Source organism: Falco cherrug, chromosome 4 (assembly GCF_023634085.1).
Source record: "Falco cherrug isolate bFalChe1 chromosome 4, bFalChe1.pri, whole genome shotgun sequence".
NCBI classification, from domain to species: Eukaryota; Metazoa; Chordata; class Aves; order Falconiformes; family Falconidae; genus Falco; species Falco cherrug.
Window position 1 is genome coordinate 3,861,380 of NC_073700.1, and position 25,833 is coordinate 3,887,212.

The window sequence follows — 25,833 nt, forward strand, 5'->3', positions numbered from 1 at the left end:
AAGGTCATGGTTCAAGTCCCTCTTGAATCAAAGCACATGTTTGGGTTTCAGCTCCACCTTTCCCAGGTGAGCACCACGGCTACTGGATTATCCAGACTGACTGTGCGAGGGAGGGTGTCTTCCCATTACAGTGAATATACAGCGTTGAGTGCAAACCCTGTGTCTTTGTGTTCCTCCGTGCTCCTCTAGCGATGAGTCAGCCTTTCAGTGGCCTATGGTATATTTAATTATTTATAGTTAAATAGGTTGCTCAAATATTTGATCTAATAACCCTGTGAATGGTTTTATTGCACAAACAAGCATGGTGATTTGTTATTCCTCATATAATTTATCAGTCGGTAATCTATATTTAAATGTATATTTAATTATATTGATGTATGTTCTCCATAATGAATTTTCACAGCCTTTTCCCAATGCTAATCCCAGTTCTAGTAACGTACCTTCAGAAACATTCCTCAGAAAAGGAGTAAGTGGGTTTTTATCCTAACCTATTATGAAATCCTTCATATTCTAGACTCCTAAAATAATAGTGATAATGTAGCGCTGCATTTGTATGCAATATTGAAGTAACTTTGACTTTTCAGTTGTTTGAAAAATTGTCCTTCACTTTTCTCAGTTTCACCTTGTCAACATGGTCTCAGTTCCACATTTGGCGACATCCTTGTCTGTACAGGAGACAAGGAAATTTCACCCTCTCCTTCCACATATTCTAGAGAGCTTTTTCTTGTACAGTTCTTGTCAGCAGAATCTCCTTTTCAGTAGTCTTAGCATTGTCAAATATGTTTTATTTCAGAGTCTCAGCTGTATTTTTTTCCTCTCTCCCTGTACTTGTTAATTGCTTGTGATCTCTGTCATGCTGTAGCTCTCGAGTTTGGGAATGACTTGTACAGTCAATGCAATAATAGTATAAGTTGAGGTCAGTCTACCATGACTTGCAACAATTCCCTTTTATGAAATGGTGGCTGCTAGATAAGCTGTTCTGCTTCTCCATCAGGGGAAAAAAACCATGACAAACCCAGTGGTTGCAAGAAATGAAACAAATGATAGCTATAAATATGAATGTCCTTCTTGAGGATTTGTGGCTGTTGGAATGGAAGGCTGTGCCCTGCACATAAGCTAGAAGTCCTGCAGTGTAAATTCAAGATTACATTTTTGAGAGCAATTCATTGTTGCTAAAATCATCACCACAGAAGTAAAATTCACATATTTATCAATGTAATAGGAAAACTTTGTTTATCTTTCTTCCTAGGTTTCCTTTCCAAGTTCTATCTTGCTAAAGACACTTCCTTCACAGATCTGAACATACTGGTTCTGTACTTAAAATAATTAATTAGTGTTCACTAACAATTGCTGTAAAAATTCAGTTTCTTACTCCTGCATCAGTAACTCTTATGTATTCCCTGAACAGAAAAGAATCAGCTATGTAATTTTTTCTTATGTCCTGAAATATTTCTGTATTTCAGGATTTGAAATGTTTCTCGTCTCTTTTCTGTCTCTACTCGATATATTGTCGCTCAGTTCAATGGCTCCTTAAATTTGATTTTGTGACTGAAATTACTGGTTCTGTCAGTTTTATTTATACGTAGCTCCAGCCACATATGTAAAAGCAGCTCCAGCTGCGTTTTCTCTCTTGGTAGGTTCTCTCCAGTGTTAGTGATGTTCTCTACAGAATTAGTTTCACCCAAGCTGTTACACATCTTGGGTTACAAAATGGACTCATAGGATCAGGCAGTCATTTTGCTCCCCTCGCTAAAAGACCAGAAGTATAACAACAGGGTCTGAGCCAAGACCTCCTGCGTGGTATGCATGTTCCCATCTTTATGCTGGAGAGAGTATTTCTCTTTGTTTGTGGCTTATTATGTGTAATTACAGTAAATGTTGAGTTGGTTACTGCAATCTTCATTGAGAAGGAGTGTGCTTTAATGGTGGAGTTGGTGATAAGATGCTTTCTCCGCACTGTTATGTAAAGGTGACCTAGAAATGGTTTCCATGGCAGTAGGATGTGCTACATGCTGTTGATGGCAGGGCTCAGAGAAGGGCCCAGGAGGCTATTAGGTTTAAAATGTGAGCCCATTTGAGAGTGACTTTCAAACGACTCTCAAAACCTGGTGACATTTTTGGGTGACTATCAATCCCTTGGTAGATGAGTCAGTGGTGTGTCTCAGCCCTGGGCATGACAGATGTTTGTTCATAAGCAATTAGCAGCCGTGCTGACTTCTCCTGTCGTCCCCAGAGCTGATTTCTGCTGGTAGGAGCTGCAGTGCTTGACAAGAAAGCAAGCAGTACTGCTGCGTATGCTGCGCTAGTACTGTGAGAGTGCAATGAATTTAATTCCAAGATTAGCTGAAAAACAAAAAGGATGCTCCCGTGAGTATTGCATATTCTTTATTTAAATATAACATTTTAAAATCTAAATGGTATGTGTAGGTTGAATCGTCTCGCCTTCCATATATTTTCTCTTTTTTTTCTATTTTTTGGCAACCTTCAGAGGTAGAAAATCCCTCGCAAAATACTGGACCTCACCTTTCTTAGAGAACTTTTTTCCCCACATGTAGTGGAAAAAAAAATCAATGAGAAATAATCAGCAAAACCAGAACTATCCAACAGTAAAACCTTCAACTACAGAAATTGCCCCTAACTATAATAGCACACTCAGCTCTTACGACCTTTTTGCTTTGCAGTGAGGATGTGGGTGAAACCACTTGAATACTGATAATTTTTCAATGTCATCCTACAGTCCTTGTTTACTCCTTGACAAAGATAAGTTAACTCACTGGTACGTAAAGGGGTGTTACTACACAATGTGTTATAGTATTTTTTAAGCTTGATGTACACTGAGCTCACAGAGTAAGGGATTGGTTCTGAGAAACGTGGTAGCCAGCTTTAGGCTAGTTGGCACAGATTGTCCTTTGGCAGGATGAGCCGTGCAGTGCTTGCAGCCTGGGTAACACCCTGGGATGCTCACCCTCCGCCGTCTCCTCAGGAAGGTCTCTATTTTGTAGTCCCCACAGTGGGGCTCGTGCACCTCCCCTCCCCAGCACAGCCTGAAGGATCAGGATCGGCACCCCCCTGCCGTGGCAGGCGCGGGGGCACGCTTGTTAATGGGAGCGTTCCCACAGCCGCGGGTACCACCAGGCTTGCTTTCACCCCGGCTCAGAGCTGGGCCACCACCCCACCGAGTGGCAGAGAGCAAAGGGGTGCAGCACAGCCTATAGACACTTATCAAACCATTAGTCAACGTCTGAAGTTTTTAGAAGTTTCCTTTGGTCGTGTCAGTTCTGCAAATCCATCACCTGACTCTGTCCCAGTTGATGCATCTATTCGGTTCCAGTCTCTGCCTTGATTCCAAGCTCCTCCTCGGATCACCATCTCCTCCCCACCCAACTCACTTCTTCAAGCATGATTAGTCTTGGAACAAGCAATTCCTAGTCACATATATTATTTTTTCTAAAAACACCTGTGTTTCTGAGAGGACCTGTGTGCATGCATTGATCATCTATGTTTTCTCTATTCTCCTCCTGATTAACCTGACCAAGTTTTACACCAGCCTTGGATTAGGTAGGGCTAGGCAAGGGCCAAGGCCTGGTTATGCTAATTAGCTGCTTCAGCACTTGAAATTGCTGAATTCCAACTACACTTTCTTTACCAACGCTGTCATGTGAGCTTGTATTTGTGACAAATCCTGTAATGCAGCTGCATTTTCCAAGTAATAGTCGATGGAAAGAATGGACTTGCAGGATCATGGATTTCCATTTCACAGCATCCATGGCACTCGGTGTCACACTGAAAGCTCACCCAAGGGTGGCTCACCTACAGGGTGCCCATGTGTCACTGTCGCAGCCTGCGGGTGCTGGACTGTGCCTGTGCTATCTTTATGTTGGTGGCTTTATGAAAACCAAGGGTTCACTTTGTCCGAGGCAGATGTGCTAACCAGCTGTTGCAGTGAGCTCACGGACAGCTGATGTGTGGAAGCAGTTAAACTTTCATTAACAAAGTTTTCTGGTGAAGTCTGAACTAAGTAAGGGCTGTTTTGTTCACAAATTTGAATGGCAAATATACCAAGCCTGCACTCTCTAAAGCATGCATTAGTATGCTGAATTCATGCTTTTTTATTTCCTAGGCTATTATTGAACTTAAAAATAAACAGCGATCTGTATGCTGTGCTCCAGGTTTTGGCAAATGCGGAAATTTAAGCAGACCTTTGTCTACTGATTCTGACACTCTACTATCCTTTTGTGAGTTTCATTAGACAAAAATATAGTGGTGTTGGTGGGAGGAAAACTGGTCATGAATTGACTTTGATGTCTGGCTGGTGACTTCTGAAACGCCAGCTAGGATTTCTGGAATTTCCTCGGTGCCTTTTCATTGTTTTCTTTTGTTCTGTTGTTAATGCAGTTTGGAAATGGATAGGGAATTAAGTCTAGGAAGAGACAATTCCTAAGAGAGGGAATCTGAAATGGTTACAACTCAGAAAAAATATAAGCATTTTAGGAAATAATGTCATTTCAGAAGTGAGTCTCAATTCGGGGAGGTTTGTTCTAATGCAGACACCCCTCCAAAGTGAAGAAGAGAGGGAGCTGCGTAAAAGAAAGCGATTTGGCCTTGCTAAGGGTGAGGTCTTCTAAGAGCCCGAGTACCTCTCTCTGGGTGCCGTGTCTGATACTTTCAGCTTCAAAGGCCAAATGTTAATTTGAAAAGTACCGAGGGGACCAAGTGAAGGTGAACTATTTTGGCATGCTGAGGAATGCCAGAAAAGTGCCTCTCAGCCTCCCCAGGGTTCCCACCGCCGCTGAGCAGCTGGCCTAGCGCAGTGACTCACCGCCCATGGATACTCCACTGAGGATACGTACATGTGTCGCTGAAATGGGTGATGCTCAGCTGGTGTCATCTGCTGGCTGGAGGTGGAGATGGGGAATGCTGACTGTCTTCCTCATTTTCAGGGAGGAAGCTGGGCTCAGAAAAGTCTGGTAACATCCCCAAAGAAACAGAAAAGAAACACATTCAGCCCACCCAGTTGCCTGCAACAGCCACAGTTTAGGGCTGCCAAACACCACGGGAAGTGGGTAAGGATGTTTCTGCTAGCACATTAGAAGAGCCAGAAAAGTAGAATAGAAAGCAAACTGGAGCTCTGAAAATCCTAGCCTTTTGAAAGTAAAGTGTAATTTGGGAAATGAAGATGATTTTCAATTGAATTTCACACTAAGAAACATGCTCTATAGCTTTGCATTTTGCAGAATTACACATAAAACTATTAAGCAAATAAGATAATGTAAATATTAAAGGATTCAGTGTCTTAAACTCCATGAAATTATAAGTCTGGGGGAAATCCTTTGGCTGGTAATGTGATGTGTCACACACATGCTGTGCAAGTTTATTGTCATCCTGTCATACCAAGCAATTCTATTTTACGCAGTGCTGTTTGAAAGTGTTCCCTTCTTAACGGGAAGGTGGAAACAAAGAATGGAATCTGAGCAGCCTTTCATCACCGCAGTGTACCATGTGGTAGATTAATGGACAGTATCATTAAAGGGAGGAGATTTAATTCCAACAAATTCAGCACATTTAAAAGTATCCATGCCAAGGATTTTTTTACTTCTAAAAGCGTGCACAAATGCCAGCAACACCTTGGAGCATCTCTAGCTGGAGGTGGCCACACTGGTTTGGTGCAAAACTTTGGTGAATCAGTGTAACATCTGTGATGAGCGGTCACTGCCAGGACTTCAGAGAGAGCTTCGATGCAAATAAATCAGACAATTATTGAATAACTTTATATATCAGGTGGAGTTTAATTTGCTGAGAGTTAATACCTCATATAAAGTAAAAAATAATGGGAGGAGGAAACTCTTCTTGAAAAATGTAACTTGTGGTAGAAATGTGCAGACCCTGAGGTTATCTCAGAGAGAAATATGCCAAAGGGTAAGTTTGGAGGGCACTGGGAGGAGAAAGTAGTTTGGGAATGAAGTCAAATCAAAAAGCTGGTTTTGTGGAAACACAGTGGAGATCCAGCAGAGGACACGTCCCAGCTTCCTTGTTAAGGCTGATTTGCAGTTTTAATAGACAATTGATAAATTAAGATGGCGTCTGCTAAGAAAGCAAGTCTGATGATGATTTGTGGAGATGTAATGTTGAACCATCTCGAAGGTGAAGGAAATGCAAACACAGTATATACGTAAGGTCTGTGAGAGCTAGACCAGCAGGTTTAGGGGACAAGTGAGCAGGAGAAAGGGCACGTTCCCTGAGACTTGTAGGAATGAGGGTTAGGAGTGCTGAGAACACTCCTGGCAGCTCATTCAAGGAAAAAACTGGACACCAGTCTTAAAGTACAAAATCTGGGAGCCTGATGGATTTATTGCTCTGCAAGGCAAGAAGGAGGAAAGGACATGGAGAAGAGGTGATGAAGAAAAACTTTTTTGTTAGGATGAATTACGTTAAGGATTCCCCAGCAGATACACATGGCATGAAACAAACTGTCCTTTCTGTAAGAATGGGATTATTCTTGAGAAAGAAAATAAAAATCTACGGAATGAGGAATTAACATGTTGGGGAGAGGAGAAAATCTTGAGCATGGTGTGAGGCCAGAGTTCAACCAGCATGCCTCAAAGCCAGCGTAATTAGGTTACTTTAGTCCTTTTATAGATGCCCATTGCCTTTCTAACTGAAAAACTACTTATTACAGGCAAGACCTAAGTAACCCTAAGTTGGAAGCTGTACAGCAGGCTCAGGTCCCAGCTGGTATAACATGTCACGCGTACTCCTCCAAACTGGTTTTCCTACTGAACAAAGAAATGCTGGGGAGGCATGCTGTGATGGCCTTTGTCTGCTTATGCCAAATTTTAGATGGGCAACTGCACTTGTGTTTACAGCACGTGCACTCAATCTGTGATATTTTTCTTTACTGAGAAGTTAAGATGCAAGCCAATGGCCATTTATTACCATTTGGTGAACATACAACAAAACAAAACGTTTGCAGAGATGCAAGATACAGATTTGTGGTTGTACTTCTTAAATGGAAGGCTTTTGAGTGTTCTTTGTTCTCTTTTCCATTGTTGTCATATAGGGAATTTTTTTTACAAAGTCGATTTAAACTTGGTATACGTTCCCTGTAAAGCAAGTACTAGTTTGTGCAAATCTATGATCTTATATGTCCAAGATAAGCAATTGCAGAGTATGTGGCTGTGAGGATTGCTCCAGTTGTTCAGAGGAGTTTGTTATGCAGCCAACAGTGTGCGTAATAACTGTTCCATTATTAGCCTTTGAAATATAGTGAGGCTATTAATGAGACTTGATTAGATATTTCAGTTTTCTGGTTATCTGGAAACAATCCCAACACTCAAAAAGGCAAGAAATTATATAAAAAAAAGAAAAAAACCACCCAAACAATGTAGCTCACTTGACTCAATGAGCTAAGTCTTTAAGAAAACCCAGAGATTTGGGTTTGCTTCCCAGGATTACTGTACAGCGTCTTTTGAACACGTTCCACATAGTAAATCAAAATGTGGCAGTCTACCTGCTTTTAAGGCTGAGCTAGAAGTTTCTCAATTCCATTGATTCAAAGTCACGTATTTATACAGCTTCATATGAAATATTTAGCAGCCTCAGCAGCACTGCTGACAGGCTCAGTATAAAACATTAAGGTAAAAGTGTTTAAGAAAAAAATCAATTTTAAGGTCACGAATGAAGGTCTTTCAAAGTACAGGGCTGTGCTTTGCCTCTGATTTCTAGCAGGAATTTGACTGAGGACTGCTTCTTGATCCACCTGAAGAACAGATTCTTCTTATGAAAATACTGCAAGTCTGACTTGCTCTATATTAATTACTTCCTGGAGTTAAAATAATCAGCTTTTATTATTAAAGGATTAATCAGCATATGCTGATGTATCAGCAATGAACCTGATATAGGCATTTCTTAAAGAAACAGAAACATTACAGTATTTGAAGCTAACTTTGCAAGATATGATTTTGCCGCTTCTCATATCAGTTAAATGCTATTTATTTATTCACAAAACCCTCCTTTTGTCTGAACTATTTACATCCTCCCTAACACCAGTTTAGGTTTCTAGTGACATTTTCTAGTCTCCAGTTACAGTCCCACTGCAGCTTGGATAAGCTGGGCAGGACTCAGGTTATATTGCTTCTCCCCCGTTTTGGCATTAGGACATTTACTTAATAGTCTAAATTTCTGGAAATATATTAGAAAGTGAAGTGGAAACTCAGTGGTTAAAACGTTACCGAAAGTATAAAATTAGCACAGCAATCTTAAGGTATGCATAAGTATATATAATAGAAATAACACGTGTATATATAGACAGGGTGGATACAGCAAACAATACTGAGCTGAATGATGAAAGGATCCTGCAGTACGTGAGAGTATCCATAATCAGGAGCGTACTTGCATTATAATCCCATTTCTGAGGTGTCTCTTCTGCTAATTGTACACACACATCATGCTTACGTAACGATTTGCTGGCATTTTCTCTCTCTGCACATATAGAGTGTTCCTGGGAAAGTCCAAGAGAGCTGCACAAAGCAGCAGCTGATACTAGCTCTTGGTTTTTCAGGAAATGAGCCCAAGCAGGGAGCTAACTTCTGCTCATTTTAATTTTTATCTGTTGCACATCTAGTGTATAGTTTTTATAGTATATAATATTAGCATATAGTTTAGTATATACCAAGTATATTATGCTTAGTATTATGTTAGTGACATATTTAGTATTAGTATACAGTTTTCTTTCTTACAGGGTGAATATTGCACTATGATACGTCACGTCTAATTTATATTTATGAAAAATCTACACTAAAAATATATATCTATTCTTAAAATCTTCCTCTGTTAAAGTAGAAAAAAACCAAACAGGTAAACCATCTTGAACAGAGTTTGTTCCATTGTTTGCAAAACACTGTATTTTTCTTCCTCTAAAATGAAATGAAAATATCTATTGCGAATTTTTGTTATCAACATGGCTCTAAATGCTAAGTGATGTATCACAATCTTGGATGGAGGTGTGTGTAATCTATACAGTGTGTTACGAATAGGAAGGAATACAAATCTTCTTATTCCCCAGATTGCTTTGTGGTACGGACCTTATTCCTGTACGAAAACCTTTTTCATGGGAAAAAATTAATGTATGCACCGTTCTGAATTGAATGGTCGTATTTCACTGCTGGTGTTATTATGGGCAAATCACTTCAAATTCTTAAAAGATCTACAGTGCATCTTTTAATAATGTAAATTGCATTGGATCATTTGATAACTCTGCTTCTTTAGTTTCTGTGTTTGATAGTTGAACGAAACAGCAAAAGCATCTTGGAAGCAACCTATTTTTTTTACTTTGGCCCTCAGGAGTTACTTTATTGCTGATTAAAATGTTATGTGGCACCATGATTAGGCCCAGCATTTTGCATTAATTTGCCTGCAAGCAGGGCCTAGCTTTGCGTCTCTGCAGTTGCATTGAGGGAAATGAAATGAGAGAACAAAATTGTGTGCTGCATGTTTTGTTTGCTAACGCCACAATGGCAGCTGTTGCAAAGTGAATTTTTCAACCCTCCCTTTCCCTAAGAGCCTGGGAACAATTGCCTTGTACCTATTTCAAGCAGTTAAATTTAACTTTTGGTGTAAAGTCTAAGACTATCGTCAGGAAAGAATGCTGCAGATTTCTAAGGCACCGTAATGGCAAATATAAAATTCAGCAGAGCAATAACAAAACCTGTGTTCAGAGTTAAATAAGGTGAATAATTGAATCACAAATACACACACACACACAAACATGTTTTATACATGAGCCCTTAAAACTTGCACTACTGGCTTACACTCGTGTGTATGTTCAAAACACAGTCATTTTGTCGCTTGTATGCTAAGGGAGCAGTTTACGTGCCAGCGGTGACATAGGCTGCTTCTTGCTTTTGAACTGAGCTATCACAACAGCTAGAAATTGTGCCCAGCCAGCGTGTGACCAGGGTCGTAAATCTACACAGGTCAGGTCAGTGTATTTGGAATGGTTTTTATCTCGTTGACCAATACAGTTACAGGGCCATCACACAAGGATGCTTAGGCTTCCGTCAGAGACCGATGTGGCTACGTAATCCTCATGTTGTCGTGGATGCTCGTTCACATCAGGGAGGGCTGTGACATAGCGGGGGACCTGGCGCTCTTCCCGGCAGCAGCATACCTTTGATTCCGTGGCTGAATTATTCTGTTACTCTTGTCCATTACTCAGCTCTCTTGAATTGGACAAATCTTACTCATTCATCACACGTTTGAATGAACAAGGACCGTTATTCGGCGGGTTGTAGCTGGCGCTGCTGCTCAGCACGAGATGACCAGTGGGTTAGACAAGGACTGGCAACTCTGCGCCTTCTCCAGAGGCTGGCTTTGTAAGGCTTCGCAGGCTGTCAGCTCGTGGTAAAGAGTATCTAGGACTTCAAATAGGTGGGCTTTTCCTTTTAAAAGAAAATGGCAAAGATTATAAGTTGAAAAAAGAGAGTTGCAGTTTAGCAATCATTGACACAAACTCTTTTGTTCCTAGGTGCCATGTCAAGTGATTACCATAGCACGTCTAAATTTTGAGACCAAATAATGAATTCCCGTTCCTATAAAAATGTGAGCGGAACTGTTTTCTTTACTGGTTCTCTTGCGTCATTCACTGCTCACTGAGTCCTCATACACTTGTGTGAACAAAGACTGTTTCATGTCACAATGAAGAGCTGTCCATCCAACCATCCACTTAGTCTTGTCAAAGAGGAAGAAGAGGTTTGATTGCAAAGACTTAGGAAATCTCCTTAAGTTGAGTGCACAGCCAGAAAATTGAAAGCAGAGAAGATGGCAAAGCAGAGAAGTTTATGGCAATTGTGATGCAGAAGGGACAGAGCGCTGCACAAGGTGACTTCAGTTGTTGGGGTCATTTTAGGAAGCTGAGCTGTGCTGCAGCTACAGAGGGAGGTAGTTTGTTTCAGCAGCAGCACTTGCAGTCAGTGTTCCTCTGCAGGATTAGCAGTAGTACCTTCCGGACATTTGTGTGCTGTGGATACCTCTCTCTTGTTCTCACCAGGAGAACCCCTGAGCTGTGGCTCAGGTACAGCTCCTCTCTGTGGTGGTGGCCTGGAGCCCACCAAGGTCTGCCTTTGCCACCTTTTCCGTGCTTCGTCTGCAGCCGTGCCGGCACAGCATAGCGTAGCTCTGGGAGAATTGCTGGACATGAGCAACAGCAAGGCTTTGAAACTGCAAACCCCAGAATGTTGTATGTAATTCTCCCCAAATCACTGTTAATAATATTCTCCAAAATGAAACCCTCAGGCCGCATATAGTCTTTTATAATTGTGTCTTTGACTGCCGTCTGCCTATTACAAGCATGTTCTTAGGCTTGGTACAGGGTGTTCGTTTCTTGAAGGTAAGTACAAATGCTCTGCTAATAGGAACAAAGTAATCAAACCTAAACCTCCAGGCTGTGATCCCTGTATGGTTCCTACAGAGGTAGCTCTGGTACACCAGACCGTTGTCAAGGGAGAGGAGTTTGTGAGTTTAATTTTCATAAGAAGAACACAAAAGGCTATTACTAGAGGAGTGCAGGTTTGATCTGGTTTCTTTACAGAAATATTCCGGTTTACGTATCATGTTTGTGTTGCAGCAGAGGAATACAACACGCAGTGGGGTAGCAAACCTGATAAATTGGTGCCTTATGTACCTGGTTGTGTTTTCCACTTTATCATATCAATGAAGCCCTGCAGACACTAGTGGGATACTGAATTGTTCCCCTAAGTCCACACTCTAATTAAAATTTGGCTAAAAAAAGCCCTGGATGTGTTCCTGTTTTTGATATGGAAAGCATCACTTTCTATAGGTAATCTTCTTGCATAGTACTTTTGTCCCTCACCTGTCCCACAGTATTTGAAATATTTTTTTCCTACTCATCTGTTCATGATATATCTAGTATTTCCCCCATCCGTGATTCTTGATCTTTACACGTGATTTATTTTCTTACCAGGTTGGGGGTCACGGCAGGATTCCAAAGTGCTCAGCAAGATTTTCCCCAAGGCTCGCTTAGATACGTTCTTTAAAAAACAAAAGAGTATTATGGCACAAATAGGTCCTTCACCAGTTTAAATGTATGCAACACAATCTATGCACAGTGCATTTACATTTGGAAAGTAAACCAAAATGAAACTGAAAGCTGATGACACAAGACTTGATATTGGCTTCATTTTCAAGCATTTTAGCTTAGATACTGCTCAAATAATAGCAGTTTGTGGAGGGGCACAGTTCCTTAATACGGCTGTAGAAAGAGAAATCACAGTTATTTGGTGGAAAATACAGAATATTCCAGAGTGTGTGTCCAAATGGATCTAGATGGCAAGGAGTGTAAGCAGGGCATGCACAACGAAAGCCAGTTCGGTCCTCTGCTGGGCCTGTGTTGAGAGGTGAAGGGCAGGCTTCGTGTGTCAGAAATAGCCAGCTGCTCCAGGGATCACTGGGAGCCATTTAGGTATAAACAAATCAGCAGGGATTGTGCGTGTCCCGTGGCGGGCCCACCGTTAGTTATATATTGAGATGCGATAAACGTTAGCCAAAGTGAGAGCATTGTAAAACCTACTTAGGATTTGGATGGTCTTTCTCAGTGGTAGTTTTTACATTAGAAATCTGTTGAGATGTTACATAATGTGTCTGGAAAACAAACTCTCTTAATTTGCTATCAAGACACTAATGCATGCTTTCTGGGAGATGGGCTTGCAATCAGTTTAATTAGCACTTAGAGCACCCGTATCTGCAGGGACAGGTTGTTCTTGTTAAAATTTCAAGAAGTGAAAACAGATGGAAGCTATTCTGGAAGAAAGAGGCCATCCCTCCCAGCAGCCCAGGCAGTACTGCCCTTGCTTACTGGTGCTAGTCACCTACCGCCTGCCCGGCAGGGACAGTGGTGTAGCGGTTACACCTGACCTCTGCAACACAGCATGAGGTTTGAACAGTCCTAACAGGACAAGCCTTTGCCTTCGGACAGTCATTGTTTTGGGGTAGATTCTGTTGCGAATGAGATGCTTGGGGTATTTAAAACATGAAGGTGAATATGCTGGGGAAGTGACGCCTAAACCCACAGTTTCTGATGGATAAGCTTTCTTTTGTCTGAAGTATATCCCATCAGGGATTTAGGGGATCCTTGCTAAACTCCACTGGGAATGCTGTAAATTATCTTGTTTGTTGACAGCATTATTGCCTGTGTTGGTGCTGTGGGAGCTGGCAGCTCGCAGTGGCATGTTTCCAGCAATGATTAGCATCGAGTGCTATTACCACTGAGATATGGCATATCGCACATTGTGTGATGGATTGTCTCCTAAGCAAAAATGATTTGCAATAAGACAACTGACCAGTGAATGGCATGTTGAAGTCTTGACACAAAAGGTTATTATGCTTGTTGCCAGTCGTAGCCTTTACTAGTTTAATCCTTCAGTGGATCATTATTGATGCATGTATCAGACTTGCAATGTGAAAGTAGAATTTCGATGTCAAGTGCTAAAATAAGTTACCAAATTATGAGATATTGCACTTGTTCCCTAGAGTCAGCAGTGGAACATGAGTGTACTTCAAACAAAGTAAAGTGATCATCTCAGGAAGCATTTTCATCTCACACAGATTTTAGGCAGAACTTTGCTGAAAATTGGCGAGAACTCTCAGGCATTATCAAAGAAATTAGTTCCTAGCAGTCCAGTGTGGCTCCATGTTCTGCAGATTATCCAGTTTGCCAATCTTTTGGCCAGCCCTTACCATTATCATTCCCAAGCAGGAGATATAAACTTATTTTCTAAAGGACTGAACTGCCATACTGTCCATGTACTTCTGGGATGTTATTGCATCAGCTTTTGTAAGTCCATGTTTGGATTATTAATTGGATAAGAAACTTCTTACCAAAAATACCTTAATTGGAATATAGGAAGGGGTTTTATCCCTTTAATACTGACTCAGTGTCACATTAGGATGCAGTTAAACAAAGGTCTTTTTCTAGAAGGAAAAATAATCTTCTAGAATCTTTTGGATTACTAGCATTTTTGTTTTCCTTGTCTCCTCTAAATTTTTGTTTAAAGGATAATGAAAGCTTGGAGGTCTAGATCCAAGGAGACCTCTAGGCTTCTTTCAGAAAGTCAGCCATAGCTGTCTAAAAGTTTTCTGTAATCACCAGAAGTTAGTTCCCAGGGCAAACGTGTATAAAAATGTGTCCTGGTGTAAAGGACTTTGTACTTAATAGAAAGTACGAACATCCTTTTTAGTTTGGAAAGGACACAGTCAAAACCACTTTTAAGTCTCTGGACTGCTTTCTTGCCATACCAAGTCTCGAAGTTGTTGAAGCAGCTGTAAAACATCCATGAGCTTTTCTTCCACCAGTGACAGCCTAACTCTCTCAGTCTCCAACATCTGCAGCTCCATCTTCAGCAGTTCAGTCTCCTCCACCTTTTGCTGCAGTTCACCTAGCAATGGGCCTTTCATCTGGACAATGACACAGGAAATTAAAAGCACTGGAGCTTTTCCCTTTTTTTCCCAATAATTGCAAAGCTAAGTTTTCCCCCTTATCTGATAAATGTCAGTTTACTCCAGAAGATTCTCTTGAAAGGAGGTAGACATTTCTGTAACGTACCACATAAAGCGAAGAATCAATAGTTGCTAGGAAATGTGTGCTTTGCTCTTGTGCATAATGGCAGTTCATTAAACGCTGGATGCAAGCACATTCATATATATATGAATAAAATTCAGAAATTTTAAATACTAGCATTACTATTTCAGTTTTCTAATCTTTTGCGTTCCTGTCATCCTCTACATATGTGTGCCCTCACCAATGTAATCATGTCTTTGTCTTGCAACTCCTGCATATCAAACATCTGTACATGCAGTGAAACAAGAAGGTAATTAGCTACTTTCAAGTATTTTGGCTTTAAAAAAAAAAAAAATGCCTTAAGGAAAGAAATTTAAGATTCTGGTTCTGCAAAACACACACTGGCCTGTGTGTTTGGTCAATCATTGGTTTGCAGCTAAGCACAGAAAAGTCTGGATTTAACAAGACTTTTTGAACAGTATAGAAATCCCAGGCAGGAGGGGTCTCCCCAGACCTGGACCTTCCAAAGCTGGGCTGGCCTGTCAGTTGTCTCAGACCTTCCTGTGAAAAAATGGTCAGGATTTTAAATGTTGCTTTTGTTTCCATGCAAAATCTAAGTGACTTAGTTCGAACCACAAAGCTGCTGCACCATTTGCAAAAGTAAATGCCTTCCAAGCCTGTTGCAGGTACGTGGCCAAGCTGCTAAAAAGAGCCTGAAAAGCATTCCTTGGAAAATATGTCATTTAGATATTAATTTTGGACCTTTGAAAGCACTGACAGATTTCAGGTTTATTAATAGAAGTGAACTTATTTCTCAGTCATTACTGTGCTCAGCATTCTGAATTGTTACCATTTTGCAATTTGTTGTTGCAAGCACAATCTAAATATATTAATATTACAGGGAGAGACAAAATCATGTGGGGTAAATGCCAGATTGGCTGGCTCTGTTAATCCCTTTTTGTTGTCATCTTTTCTCTTATTGCAGTTTTAGAAATAACTAAGAGCAGAGTTGAACTCAAAAGGGTGAAGGCCTTAATATACACAGTATTTAATAGATTTTTTTGGGGCAGAATTTTGTATCCTAGTGAATTTTAATATATGGCAAGGAACTCCAGTTCCCTAAAACACAAGTGTCATCAGAGTGAAAAAAGAAAACAATCCTTGATCCACACCCAGTCTTCTAGAAGGTCGTTTTAGTTTCTGACAGTGCTAATAGTACATATTAGCTGGTGCTTATTCCCCTGTCGGTGGAAATCAGCCTGTTCCATTAGCTCTCCGTGAGCTTTGCCCTGTGAGGCACTCCAGCTCCACTGAGCTGTACAACAACTACAGAAGTCTGGACCACTTAATCTGGTCCATCTGCCAAACAATGATTTCAGCATCCCTGTCTGAACACTGCTTCTAGATGAATAGACTAACATTTTCCTGTATGGAGAGCCAACTTTGTTACCACCAATGTGTCAGCAGTCCAGCCGAGACCTAACAAATACTCAGAGGCTGTGGGAGGTCTTCAATGAATTAAACATGTGGTTTTCTTTATTATATTGGAGATTGTCTCCACGTTGTAAATGCCACCTGGCATAGCTAGGTACTAAATACATGAAGTAGCTGTGTTCCCCTGTACAGCTGAAGCGGTGTCACACCAAGTAACAGAGAGGTAAAAAGGTAATTATTTTTAAGTGTAGAAGGGACTTTCCCAATATGCAATTAGACAGATGCTTATGGAAATTCATAACAGGTGCCCATCTATCCTGGTCCTGCACCCCTAACATCACTTATCTGCTGCTTTCAGCTGCTGCTTTCATCGTGCTGGCAAAACTGCCGCCCTTGGAAAGCTGCACAGGGCATCCCCTGTCCCCTGCCGGGTGTTCCTGAAAGGCTGAGCTGTGCAGTGAGTCTCACACACAAACGGCAATAGGAGAAGTCCAAACTTTTCTCTTTAGCATACACGCCACTCGAGTTCCCCACAGCTGTCTAGCGTCACAACCAGCTGCTTGGTTTGCACAGACAGCACAAGCAATACGCTTAGCCCAGAGGGCCACTACTCGTACTTGGACGCCGCATTTTGTTGCTACTACCGCCTCTTTTCCCTCTTCATTTTGACCGCTCCTACAAAGCCCTTTTTGCTTCCATTTCCTACGCAGTAGTAAGTAAACTGCTTTCCACAGCACTTCTGCCTTAACAACCACTTTGTCATCTATAAGGATGCTGATCTCCTGATGCCTTTGGTTCATTGATGCACAGGGGTATGCCGCCTTTGTCTTCTTATTTTGCTTGAAGACGGTGGCTCAGTGCCCCATTCTCCCAAATTGTTTTCCCTAGCTAGGTTACATCTAGCACCTGTTGTTTCCTTAACATTTGCATTGAGGTAATGATGGTAGTTAAGCATAAGTTATTTTTAAAACCTAGATACTGAGGAAGGATGGTCAGTAGTTAAGTCACCGGGCTCAGAGGGGAGAGGGTTTTGTTCTTAGCTTTGGCAAAGTCCCTCAGCAAAGCCTGATTTTGGGTTTGTGCCTTGCTTGTGAAATGGAAATACTGCTTTGCCAAACACCAGTTTTGAGAAGTCTGCTGCTGACAGCCAGCCCTCTTATGAAAGGGGAGAATGCCACGGGGAAAATGTGAGCACTGGAGTGGTGTGCACAAATATATCTAGGACAATGAATAATCAATATGCATAAATCCCTTAAGGAATGTAAGAGAAAATAATTCTATCCTCTCTTCCACAGAAATTAAGGAGGCCTTCACATTCGTGCCATTTTTCCATGAACCTGAGAAACGTTGGCAAAGTGGGAAGGAAACAGTAACAGAACAGCAGGACGAAGTGCTGAACCGTGCTGTGCAATTTATCTTCTGAATTGTTCCCCTTCAAAGGACCGGAGGGTGGCAAACAGAGCACCAGTTCTTAGAAGAGGCTGCAGAGATGATCTGAGGAACAGCACATCCCCTCGAGAGTATCAGTAATTCTGTCAGGCAAATTGATTGGAACTGTAACCGAGGAGGGACTTGGTGAATTCATAGATGAACATAATGGAGAATCTATTCGATTTCTTTGAAAGGGCCTATGAATATATATGGATAATGTTAATTCAGTCGATAGAGCATATTTCAAATCTGAAAAAAAGCTTTTGATAAGATTCATCACCACAGACTCAAAATAAAAGGAAGAAAAGGTAATTGCCACATGGCAGCAGCACGGATCCTGCCATGGACTTGCAGTGGCTAAAAGGTGGGATGGGGGCAGAGCACAGAGTGACCAGGGCTGAAGGTTTCACAGTGGAGGGAGATAATCCTTAGGGTCTCACAAGGAGCTGGGTTCAGACCTCAGCTCTTCCTCATATTCATAAAGGGTTTTTAAAAAAAGCTGAATGTGAAAGTGTGTGATTGCTCTCAATAGTGTTTTTTTGGGTGTAATCAAAACTAAAAGTGCCTGTGAAGAATTACAGCAGGTGTTCATGATACCGAATAGATAACGGCAATCAAAGATCAGGTGAAATTCAGTGTCACCAAGGCAAAGTAAGGCATGCAGGACAGGTATGCAATGTTGCATATATGCAGCGATGACGACTGCCACTGGAGAAGGAGATCTAGAAAAGCTGTAATAAAAAAAAAAAAAAAAAGTAATCTCCTGAAGGTACTGCTCAGTGGGCAGCAGGGCTCAGAAGGATGCATGCCAGGAGCTATTAGAAAAGGAACTGGGGACAAACCAGAAACTATCATTGTGCCACGAAGGGCTTGCATTTGAATACTAAGCACATTTTCAGTTGTTCTCATTTGAAAAAGGTAACTGCTTGAAAAATACATGGAAGAATAAAACAGAATAACAGAAGTAAGTAATGGTTTCTGTACCAAGAGAGCTGAGGCAGACTAGGAATGGTGATAACCCAGGCAGTAATTCTGGTAGTAAAAGTCTTTAAATTTGTATTACAAGAGAAAGATCAGTTGCTGATTCCGAAGCACAAAACCAAGGTGACAGTAGATGATCAGGCAGAAGATTTAGAGCTAAGAAAAATAAATCCTCAAAACCTGTTCCTTTTGAACTTTTATGTGGAAGTCCTTGCCCTGAGATACCAAAAACATTACTAGCTTTAAAGAAGGGAAAGGTGAATTCACAGTAAATAGCTCTAATACTGGCCATTAAACATGATACTCCCTGCAATGTCCAGTTCAAGATGTGTCTGTCCATAGTGTATTGTGCACCAGGCGAGTAATACCAGGAGGAAAATCCTCTGTCCTGTTTCTCATTGCTTTGCTCTAACCAACTGCTGTTTGCCATCAGATGGGTGAGATCAGGATGAACTTTTCATCTGACCCTGTATGGCAGGTCATAAACTCATTGTCTTTTTAATTAAGCTGGCAGATTGTACGCAAGCTTTTAGAAAAAATAATTGGCCTTTCTTTGCAACATTACACTTGGCAGTGTATCGCTGTTTTTAGAATTCACTCATGCTTTCTCCATCTATTATCACCAGGTCCTGACACCTTCACCACCCTGTCTTCAGCAGAAACCATTTTTAAATGTTCAGTTGATGGAGAGCAGAACTTTCTAGATATGACAAATATCAGAACTCTTTCATCCTCTGGTTTTACAAGTCTTAGATTGAAGCAATTGTTAATCAGTATTTGAGAGTGTAGCTCTTTCCTTGCTTGTCGAGCTTGTTACTTGTTAGCTTTGTTGTTATTTGTCTGATTTTCAGCATTGAGCAGGTCCAAACAGGAGCGTACCGAACAACGTATAAGGTCGTTTTGTCAGGTCATCAGAGAAAGTGTTCTTGGTGATTTATTTATTTAGCCTATATATTTATTTGCAAGTTAGATGAGAGAGAGCCTTTCTCAGTCTTCCTGTTTGCTTTGTGCTGATTATAGAACAGTCACCTTTTTGAAAGGATTTACTTATTACTTGGCTGTCTATTTTGTGGCATCAGAAAAAAAATACCTATAACTGCGCACAAGATACAAATGCTGGCTAAATAAAAGTTAGAGGGTAATGCAATGATTCATCCTACTGATTTTAAATTAATGTTGCATTGAGTTAGCACTGTCTTATTCACCTCCCTGCTTGTCCTTAAATCAAGAGCAACAGACTCCATTTTTGTCCTGGAATCTTGTATTAATCTATAGATAATGGTACTTTTCTGAACAAGGTGCACAGAACTAATATCCATCAGCAGAGATTGAAAAGAAGGCAATACGATATGGCAGAAGAAGATGAGTACCTCTGAATGGAGAAAAAAAACAAGGAGAAGAAGAAAATGGCACTATCTACAGGAAGGTAGTTCCTTCCATAGGTAAAAGAATAAACGTAGTTTTTTATGTGGGTTGAGGCTAAGCTGTATAGAGAGCAGCTCTGTGTTGCTCTAAGGAGCATTACAGGAATAAATTGTCCCCGAATACTGCAAATTGTGTAAGACACAAATATGATTTTATTCTGGTTTTAATTTTGTTTCTTCACAAGTAAACTCTTTCATTTAACCTAGTCAAGAAGGAAAATGACACGAAATACTGATAAAAATCAGAGAACAGCAACATGTAAAGTGGTTGAGTATTTCACTCCTACTTCAAATAGTCTACTGATTGATATAATCCTTCCAGAACTACTGAAATCTTTACGCTCCTTTGAAAGAAGGGGTATAAAATACTGACCAAGCGCTAACTGAACCTTAAGACAAAGCAGGCCAAAGCAATGCATATGGTGCATTATTTTTGTTTCAGAGAAAGATCGCTAGCGTTAAATCCGTGCCCACCTGTGGCTGATGTTATAGTAAGCTTACGTGGGACTAAGAGGATACTGCACTGGGGGTTTTAATTACTGTGGTTATAACCTCTGCTGAAGGGAAGTTGAACATGCTGCTAAGCCTGAGAACTAATTGGTTTTTTTATTTGTAAACATATCTGTCTGAGCCTGGGAACCAGTTAAACTGGATGATTTCCTCCAGAGGATTTCAAACCAGAGAGCCCCTGCACCTCAGCCGGCTGGAGGGATTCATTGAAATGTTTCAGCGCTCCCAGAGGAGCTGGATGTCTGAGGACATGAGGATGTTCCATCCACAGCCCGGGAACCGCTGCAAGCTGCCTTTGGTAACCCTACGGCTAGCGTGCCCCCTTGTCCGTGGGGGATCACTCCCAGCACCAGTGGCCATGTGAAACAATTTAAATGAAGGACAGTACGAAGAGCCTGCCCGGTGGGCGGCGTGCATCTCACCCCCCAAACACATGGAATTTCAGGTAGGAACCAGACTAGCAACGTGGGTGTTCCAGGAAAGCATGAGATGTTTGAGCTGACAAACTAATGGCACAGTCAGAAACATCAGCAACAGAGAGCAGAATGGCCGGAATATAATATAAATGCATATGTATATAAATGCAACTACTTAAAGATACATAAATAAGTCTTTCACACTCAGCTTGGCACCTGTTACCTCTTCCATATTTGTTTCCAATTTTTTCACTTCGTGCCCTTTAAGCTCAAGCTGTTCAGTCAGTTGTGTGATTCTGTCTGCAAGCTCCGCAGGGGCTGCTTCGTAGCCATCGGTGTTGGTGGTCTCTAAATAAGACATTAGCTTTTTCCACATTTTTTCATCACATCTAGATAGACATTAAAAAAAAAAAAAAAGGCAGTGAAAGCTCATGATGAAGGTCTGTGTTTGTAAAAGCCAGTTTTCCTGCAAAACTCTTGGCAGCACAGATGACAGGTTAAGTGTCGTAGGTGACATGGGTCAGGGTTAGGTGGGAACACCCAGCACGTTGCTCCCCATGAGCTGTGAGGGATGGCCCGCTGATTTTGCTGTATAGTATTACTGCTCCTTACTGCAGGCATGATGCCTTCAGGTCAAGAAATAATCTTTGCAAAGCCAAAGCCGTAACAATTGCAAAGACATCAAATAGCATTAATCTTTGGTACCTACCCACTGCCACAGCAAGGGAGCTTGGCCAATCTTTTCTTCATTTGGTCCACCTGGGCTGGCTGGTCTCCCGCCCACTTCTCCTCCTCTTCATCAGAGGCAGCCTGGCCTTCCACCGAGCGGAACAGCTGATCCTCTGCTCGAGAAACCAACAACCACTTAGCAGCAAACCAACAACCCTGAGGTGCTGTAGCTGTGGCAAATTAAGCTACGGAGACAGAAAGAAGCGAGTTTAAAACCCCCAGTGAAACACAGGATGGGGTCCTTCAGCATCCATGGAAAGGGGTTTAAAGCTGAGGTGAGGGACCCTCTGCAAATTGTTATTGCACGAGTCTTGAATACTTCAGCACCTTCTTGCAGGTAACTTGCGGGTATTTAATTTCAATTCTCTTTTGCCCTTCTGGTAATTATAACATAAGGGTAAGTGTGATGGATCAGTGTGCTATTGGGGTGGGGGCAATTATTCTTCATGTACACAACTGAATGTACGCTTTTCAAGAGGGGTGGGAAACCACTGTGCTGTGTAAGATTTTTTTTTTTTTTTGCATGGTCATTTTAGTAGCTGAACACATACTCAGAATGCAGGAATTTGATATAAACATTCTCTAATTCATTCCCTTACTATGTCTTTTAGGGACAGTAATTTTGATATATAAATGTAATATTAGACCCATAGCTATCTAATGTTTAATTGTTTCACTTTTTACCTAAGCCTAATGTTTCCCCACAGGCCAAATAAATTATGAATGAACTGCCTACAATACATATTTATATACATGTACTGTTACAGTAATACTTGAACTTTTTAGCTGTATCTTATAAAAACTTTTACTGCATTTAACTCCTTTTTATCACAAAAAGATATTTACTGTGACTTAGAGCATTATTGTGGTGCCTGTAACTTACTGGGAGTCTTTTGAATCCTTGAGCACACGAAAAGCAGCGCTCACACCTGCATTCTGAACACTTGGTTTGAGCTGACATCAGGTTAAGCTAATGTCAATGTGATTTTAAATTTTATAATGACTGACCTTACTCACAGGTTTAGTGAATTCTAATGGAGTGTTCAAGCCAAATGCTGTTATTCCTTCAAATATTGAAACACGTGACCTTAGTGGCACCATGAGTGGTGTGCAGGTTCAGCTGGGCAGGCCACCCAGCTGGGGGCAGCTGTGCTGTGCCAGTGACCTCCCCGTCACAGTGCTCCACAGCGAAGGGACGTGGCATGCTGTGGGTTTTTTTTTTTTTTTTTGGGGGGGGGGGTGTGTGTTGGTGTTGGCTTTTTTAATTTTATTTTTTAAATTTTAATTAACACTTGGCATATGCTTGTAAATGCAGTTTTCATTCCAGTAGCATTCAATGTGCCTAATTTATAGCTTATCATGTTCGGTAATTTATTGCCTAAGCAGGGACAAAGCTTCATTGCACGCAGTATTGCTCCTTAATTAGAGAATGAATGGCTGTGTTTTCATGGCAATGCTTTCCCTGGACAAACTGATTTATTAAAGCGTTTTGTTTCCATGAGGCTGTGCATGGCCAAAACAAACAAACAAACAAGACTTTCTGTTTGCAATCTGTGATACATTAGTAGTGAACTTTTTTTCCTATCATCATTTATTTTCTTGCCATAGGTTTTCAAAGGGATAACAAGCAGAGTTTATAACTGTTGTGGCAGCCATGAGAACAGATCACGCAATGCTATGGATTCCTTACAGAGCTCCAGACTGGTATGTTTAATCCAGTAAATTAACTGCAGCATCTGGCACAGCAGATGCTTAGATTAGGGTTTTTAAAAATGGAGGAAAAGGTGTGTGAATTTCAAATGGTCTTCATGCAACGATATCAGAGATGTTCATAATGCTTCCCTGCACACACACACGCAGGAATATCCTCTGCTTTGACGGAATGTGTATGCTAAAGAGACTATCTTTTATGTTCCCCTTGTAGATTATCATTAGCAGGACTGGAAACTAGAGAGGGAAAGCAAAACTTCTTATGCAAACATAAAGTCAGTGTTTTATTGAAGTTCTTCTACTAAGCTAATATTTAAAAAATATTTGGTCGGTAGAATCATAGAACACTTTATTGTTGTGATATTTATTTAACTTTCTGAGTTATTTTTTTCTTTTATGCCTAAGAAATCCTTTTTTATTTGGTGGAATGCTTTTTTGCATTTTTAAATCTATAAGCACAAAAATTTTTTTGTTTGAAAAGCTTTTGCTAAAAAGCTGCTTGTACTTGAAACATGGACGGTGTAGGTTAGATGTGGAAGCTACCTTTGAGCTGGCAAATTGTCTGATCTGATAAAAACATTTGTAAAAGCAGGTTTATTTTACAAGTCTAACCACATGGAGAATGTGCTACAATGACCATTGTGTTTATATGTTGTTCTCATGCCGAAGCAGCTGCTTGCCAGCTCCATTCAATCCATACCTAAAACCTGATGTTTTGACACTAGGTACAGTTCTCCAGCCTGCAGTGAAGATGCCTAATTAACAGTTAAGTACTGTTAAAGTCAGATTAATGTTTTTGTCCTCTTTGAAGTAGATATGTCAAAGAAAAAATAAATCACTGAAGGTAAACCAAACTTACTAAACTTTGCATTAGTCTGCTTGGCATGTAAACCACTATCAGGGGTGAGGGGAAGAAGTTTGGCTTCCAAGACTGCTATCATAAATGTCTTTCATTACTGCAGCTAAATGACCCCCCTCCTGAAAAACTGCTGTCTCTGAGAGCCCTTGACACCGTAGGCTCTACAAAAGCCTACTCAAGGTCATTGATAGTGAGAGCCAGCCTTGGCAAACCCAGTGATTTTTATTTATTTATTTTTTTTAGAAGGCTTTCAAAGAATGCTTCATGCTGCCCCATGAGAAATTGCACGTGTGCAATGTTATGCCAGGAGTTAACGTCACATGTGTGAAACAGGTTGGACCTTCTCAGAGTTACTGTGGTGGCCAGGGTGTTCCCAAAGAGTGGGGGACTGTACAGAATATTAACTGCAAAGAGTTTCCTTGGAAATGGTTTTGTATGGAGTTCTCATTTCTTTGTAAATAAAAACTCAGAACTTCAGCTTTTTAAGCTAGGAAAAAGGTTTTGGTGAGGTGAAATCATATTGGAAAAAAGCAGTTTTAAATCATAGCTTGAAGTGATAAGTTCAGTCTTTTATTAAATGTAAAATTATGTGGGGAGTGAGAATTAGAAAGCTGGGATACTACCTTTTTGTTTAGGTCTAGGATTTCAAGATTCACTAGGGTTGGTGTGTGGATTTGCTGGGTTGATATTTACATTGGGTTTTCTGCTGAGGATGTTACAAATCGCTGAGCACATAAAGTAGTTGGGTACTGGGTTTGATACCGTTCTCGGAAATCCCGGCTCCGCCAGTGGGAGGCCGTCGGTCTTCAGGCACGGCCAGGGGGTATCTCCCCCCTGCTGGGGCTGCTCCCTCCCTCTGCTCCAGGCTGCTTCGGGGGGGGCGCTGGCATCTCTCCATTTCTGACCTGGAGAAGAAAAGCACAGCAAAGTGGACTTGAGGAAACTTGAAAACCCAAGACAAATGGGCACGGCATAGCACGTGAGTGAATGTGAATGCAATTGCTGGGACTCTGTGGAAGAGCAGGGGTGTATTTACCTTCAGCGCCTGCAAAATCAAACCCCTGAGGGCTGCATTCGCTTGCTTCAGAAAGCATCAAAGCAAGGTGGGTTTCAGCTGTTCTTTAGGTTGTAAAAGCTAAACGCAGCTTTTAGTTCAGGTCAAAGACTTCTAGAAACTCTGTATGGGAACAGCCTACTCTGGCCACAAACTTTCCCTTTTCCACCGGCGGTGACAGGGCAGTACATGCTTCATCTTCACTGTGGCACCATAGCGCCACAGCCAGGGTACCAAGTCGTGCATCTGGTCACTTGGATGCGTACTCTGACTGAGAAATGTCGGGCAGTTCTCATCTAAGTCTTCTGAGCACTGAAGATGAAGCAGTGTCAGAGACTGAAAAGGTAAAAAGAACGATGCATACGCAGCGATACATCTGAAAGTGACTTACAGGTAAGAAGCATCTTGGTAACGGGCTTCTGAATTGCTGACCATCTCATTTGAAATGGTGTATTTCTCTGAGTAGAATGTAGAGGATATGACATCTGTGTGTTTTAAAGGAAATGGGCTCTCAAGGGATGCCACTGAGATCAAATAATGTAACTGATAAATATGGGTCTTTAAACTTGCCAGCAAAATGTATTTTTGAAAGAAGCAATTTAATTCAATGAAGGGCAGTGATTGTTCAGACTGAGGAATTTATAGTTACCTAAATGGATGGCCCTGGGCGAGTACCTTCAAGGAAATTCAGGGTAGCACATGTAAATGTATTCTGG

General features: G+C 41.1%; 2 protein-coding genes across 3 annotated transcripts in view; one reads left to right on the forward strand and one right to left on the reverse strand.

Moving 5' to 3' along the window:
* Positions 1 to 2,466: 2,466 nt before the first annotated feature.
* Positions 2,467 to 25,833, reverse strand: part of EFCC1 (EF-hand and coiled-coil domain containing 1) — a 61,278-nt gene continuing 37,911 nt past the window's right edge. Inside the window, exons 3-8 of one of the 2 annotated variants that reach the window (XM_055710368.1) lie at positions 24,826 to 24,968; positions 21,475 to 21,607; positions 20,989 to 21,154; positions 14,308 to 14,466; positions 11,975 to 12,044; positions 2,467 to 10,436 (exon numbers count right to left, since the gene is read on the reverse strand). In XM_055710368.1, coding sequence (XP_055566343.1) covers positions 10,303 to 10,436; positions 11,975 to 12,044; positions 14,308 to 14,466; positions 20,989 to 21,154; positions 21,475 to 21,607; positions 24,826 to 24,968 — 805 coding nt within the window. In that variant the 3' untranslated portion in view covers positions 2,467 to 10,302. The remainder of the gene's footprint in view (positions 10,437 to 11,974; positions 12,045 to 14,307; positions 14,467 to 20,988; positions 21,155 to 21,474; positions 21,608 to 24,825; positions 24,969 to 25,833) is intronic. The other variant, XM_055710369.1, reaches the window with a different exon arrangement.
* Positions 14,474 to 25,833, forward strand: part of CFAP92 (cilia and flagella associated protein 92 (putative)) — a 90,257-nt gene continuing 78,897 nt past the window's right edge. The window contains 2 exon segments of the mRNA XM_055710166.1: positions 14,474 to 20,794; positions 23,103 to 23,198. The gene's annotated coding sequence lies outside the window, so the exon portion shown is untranslated.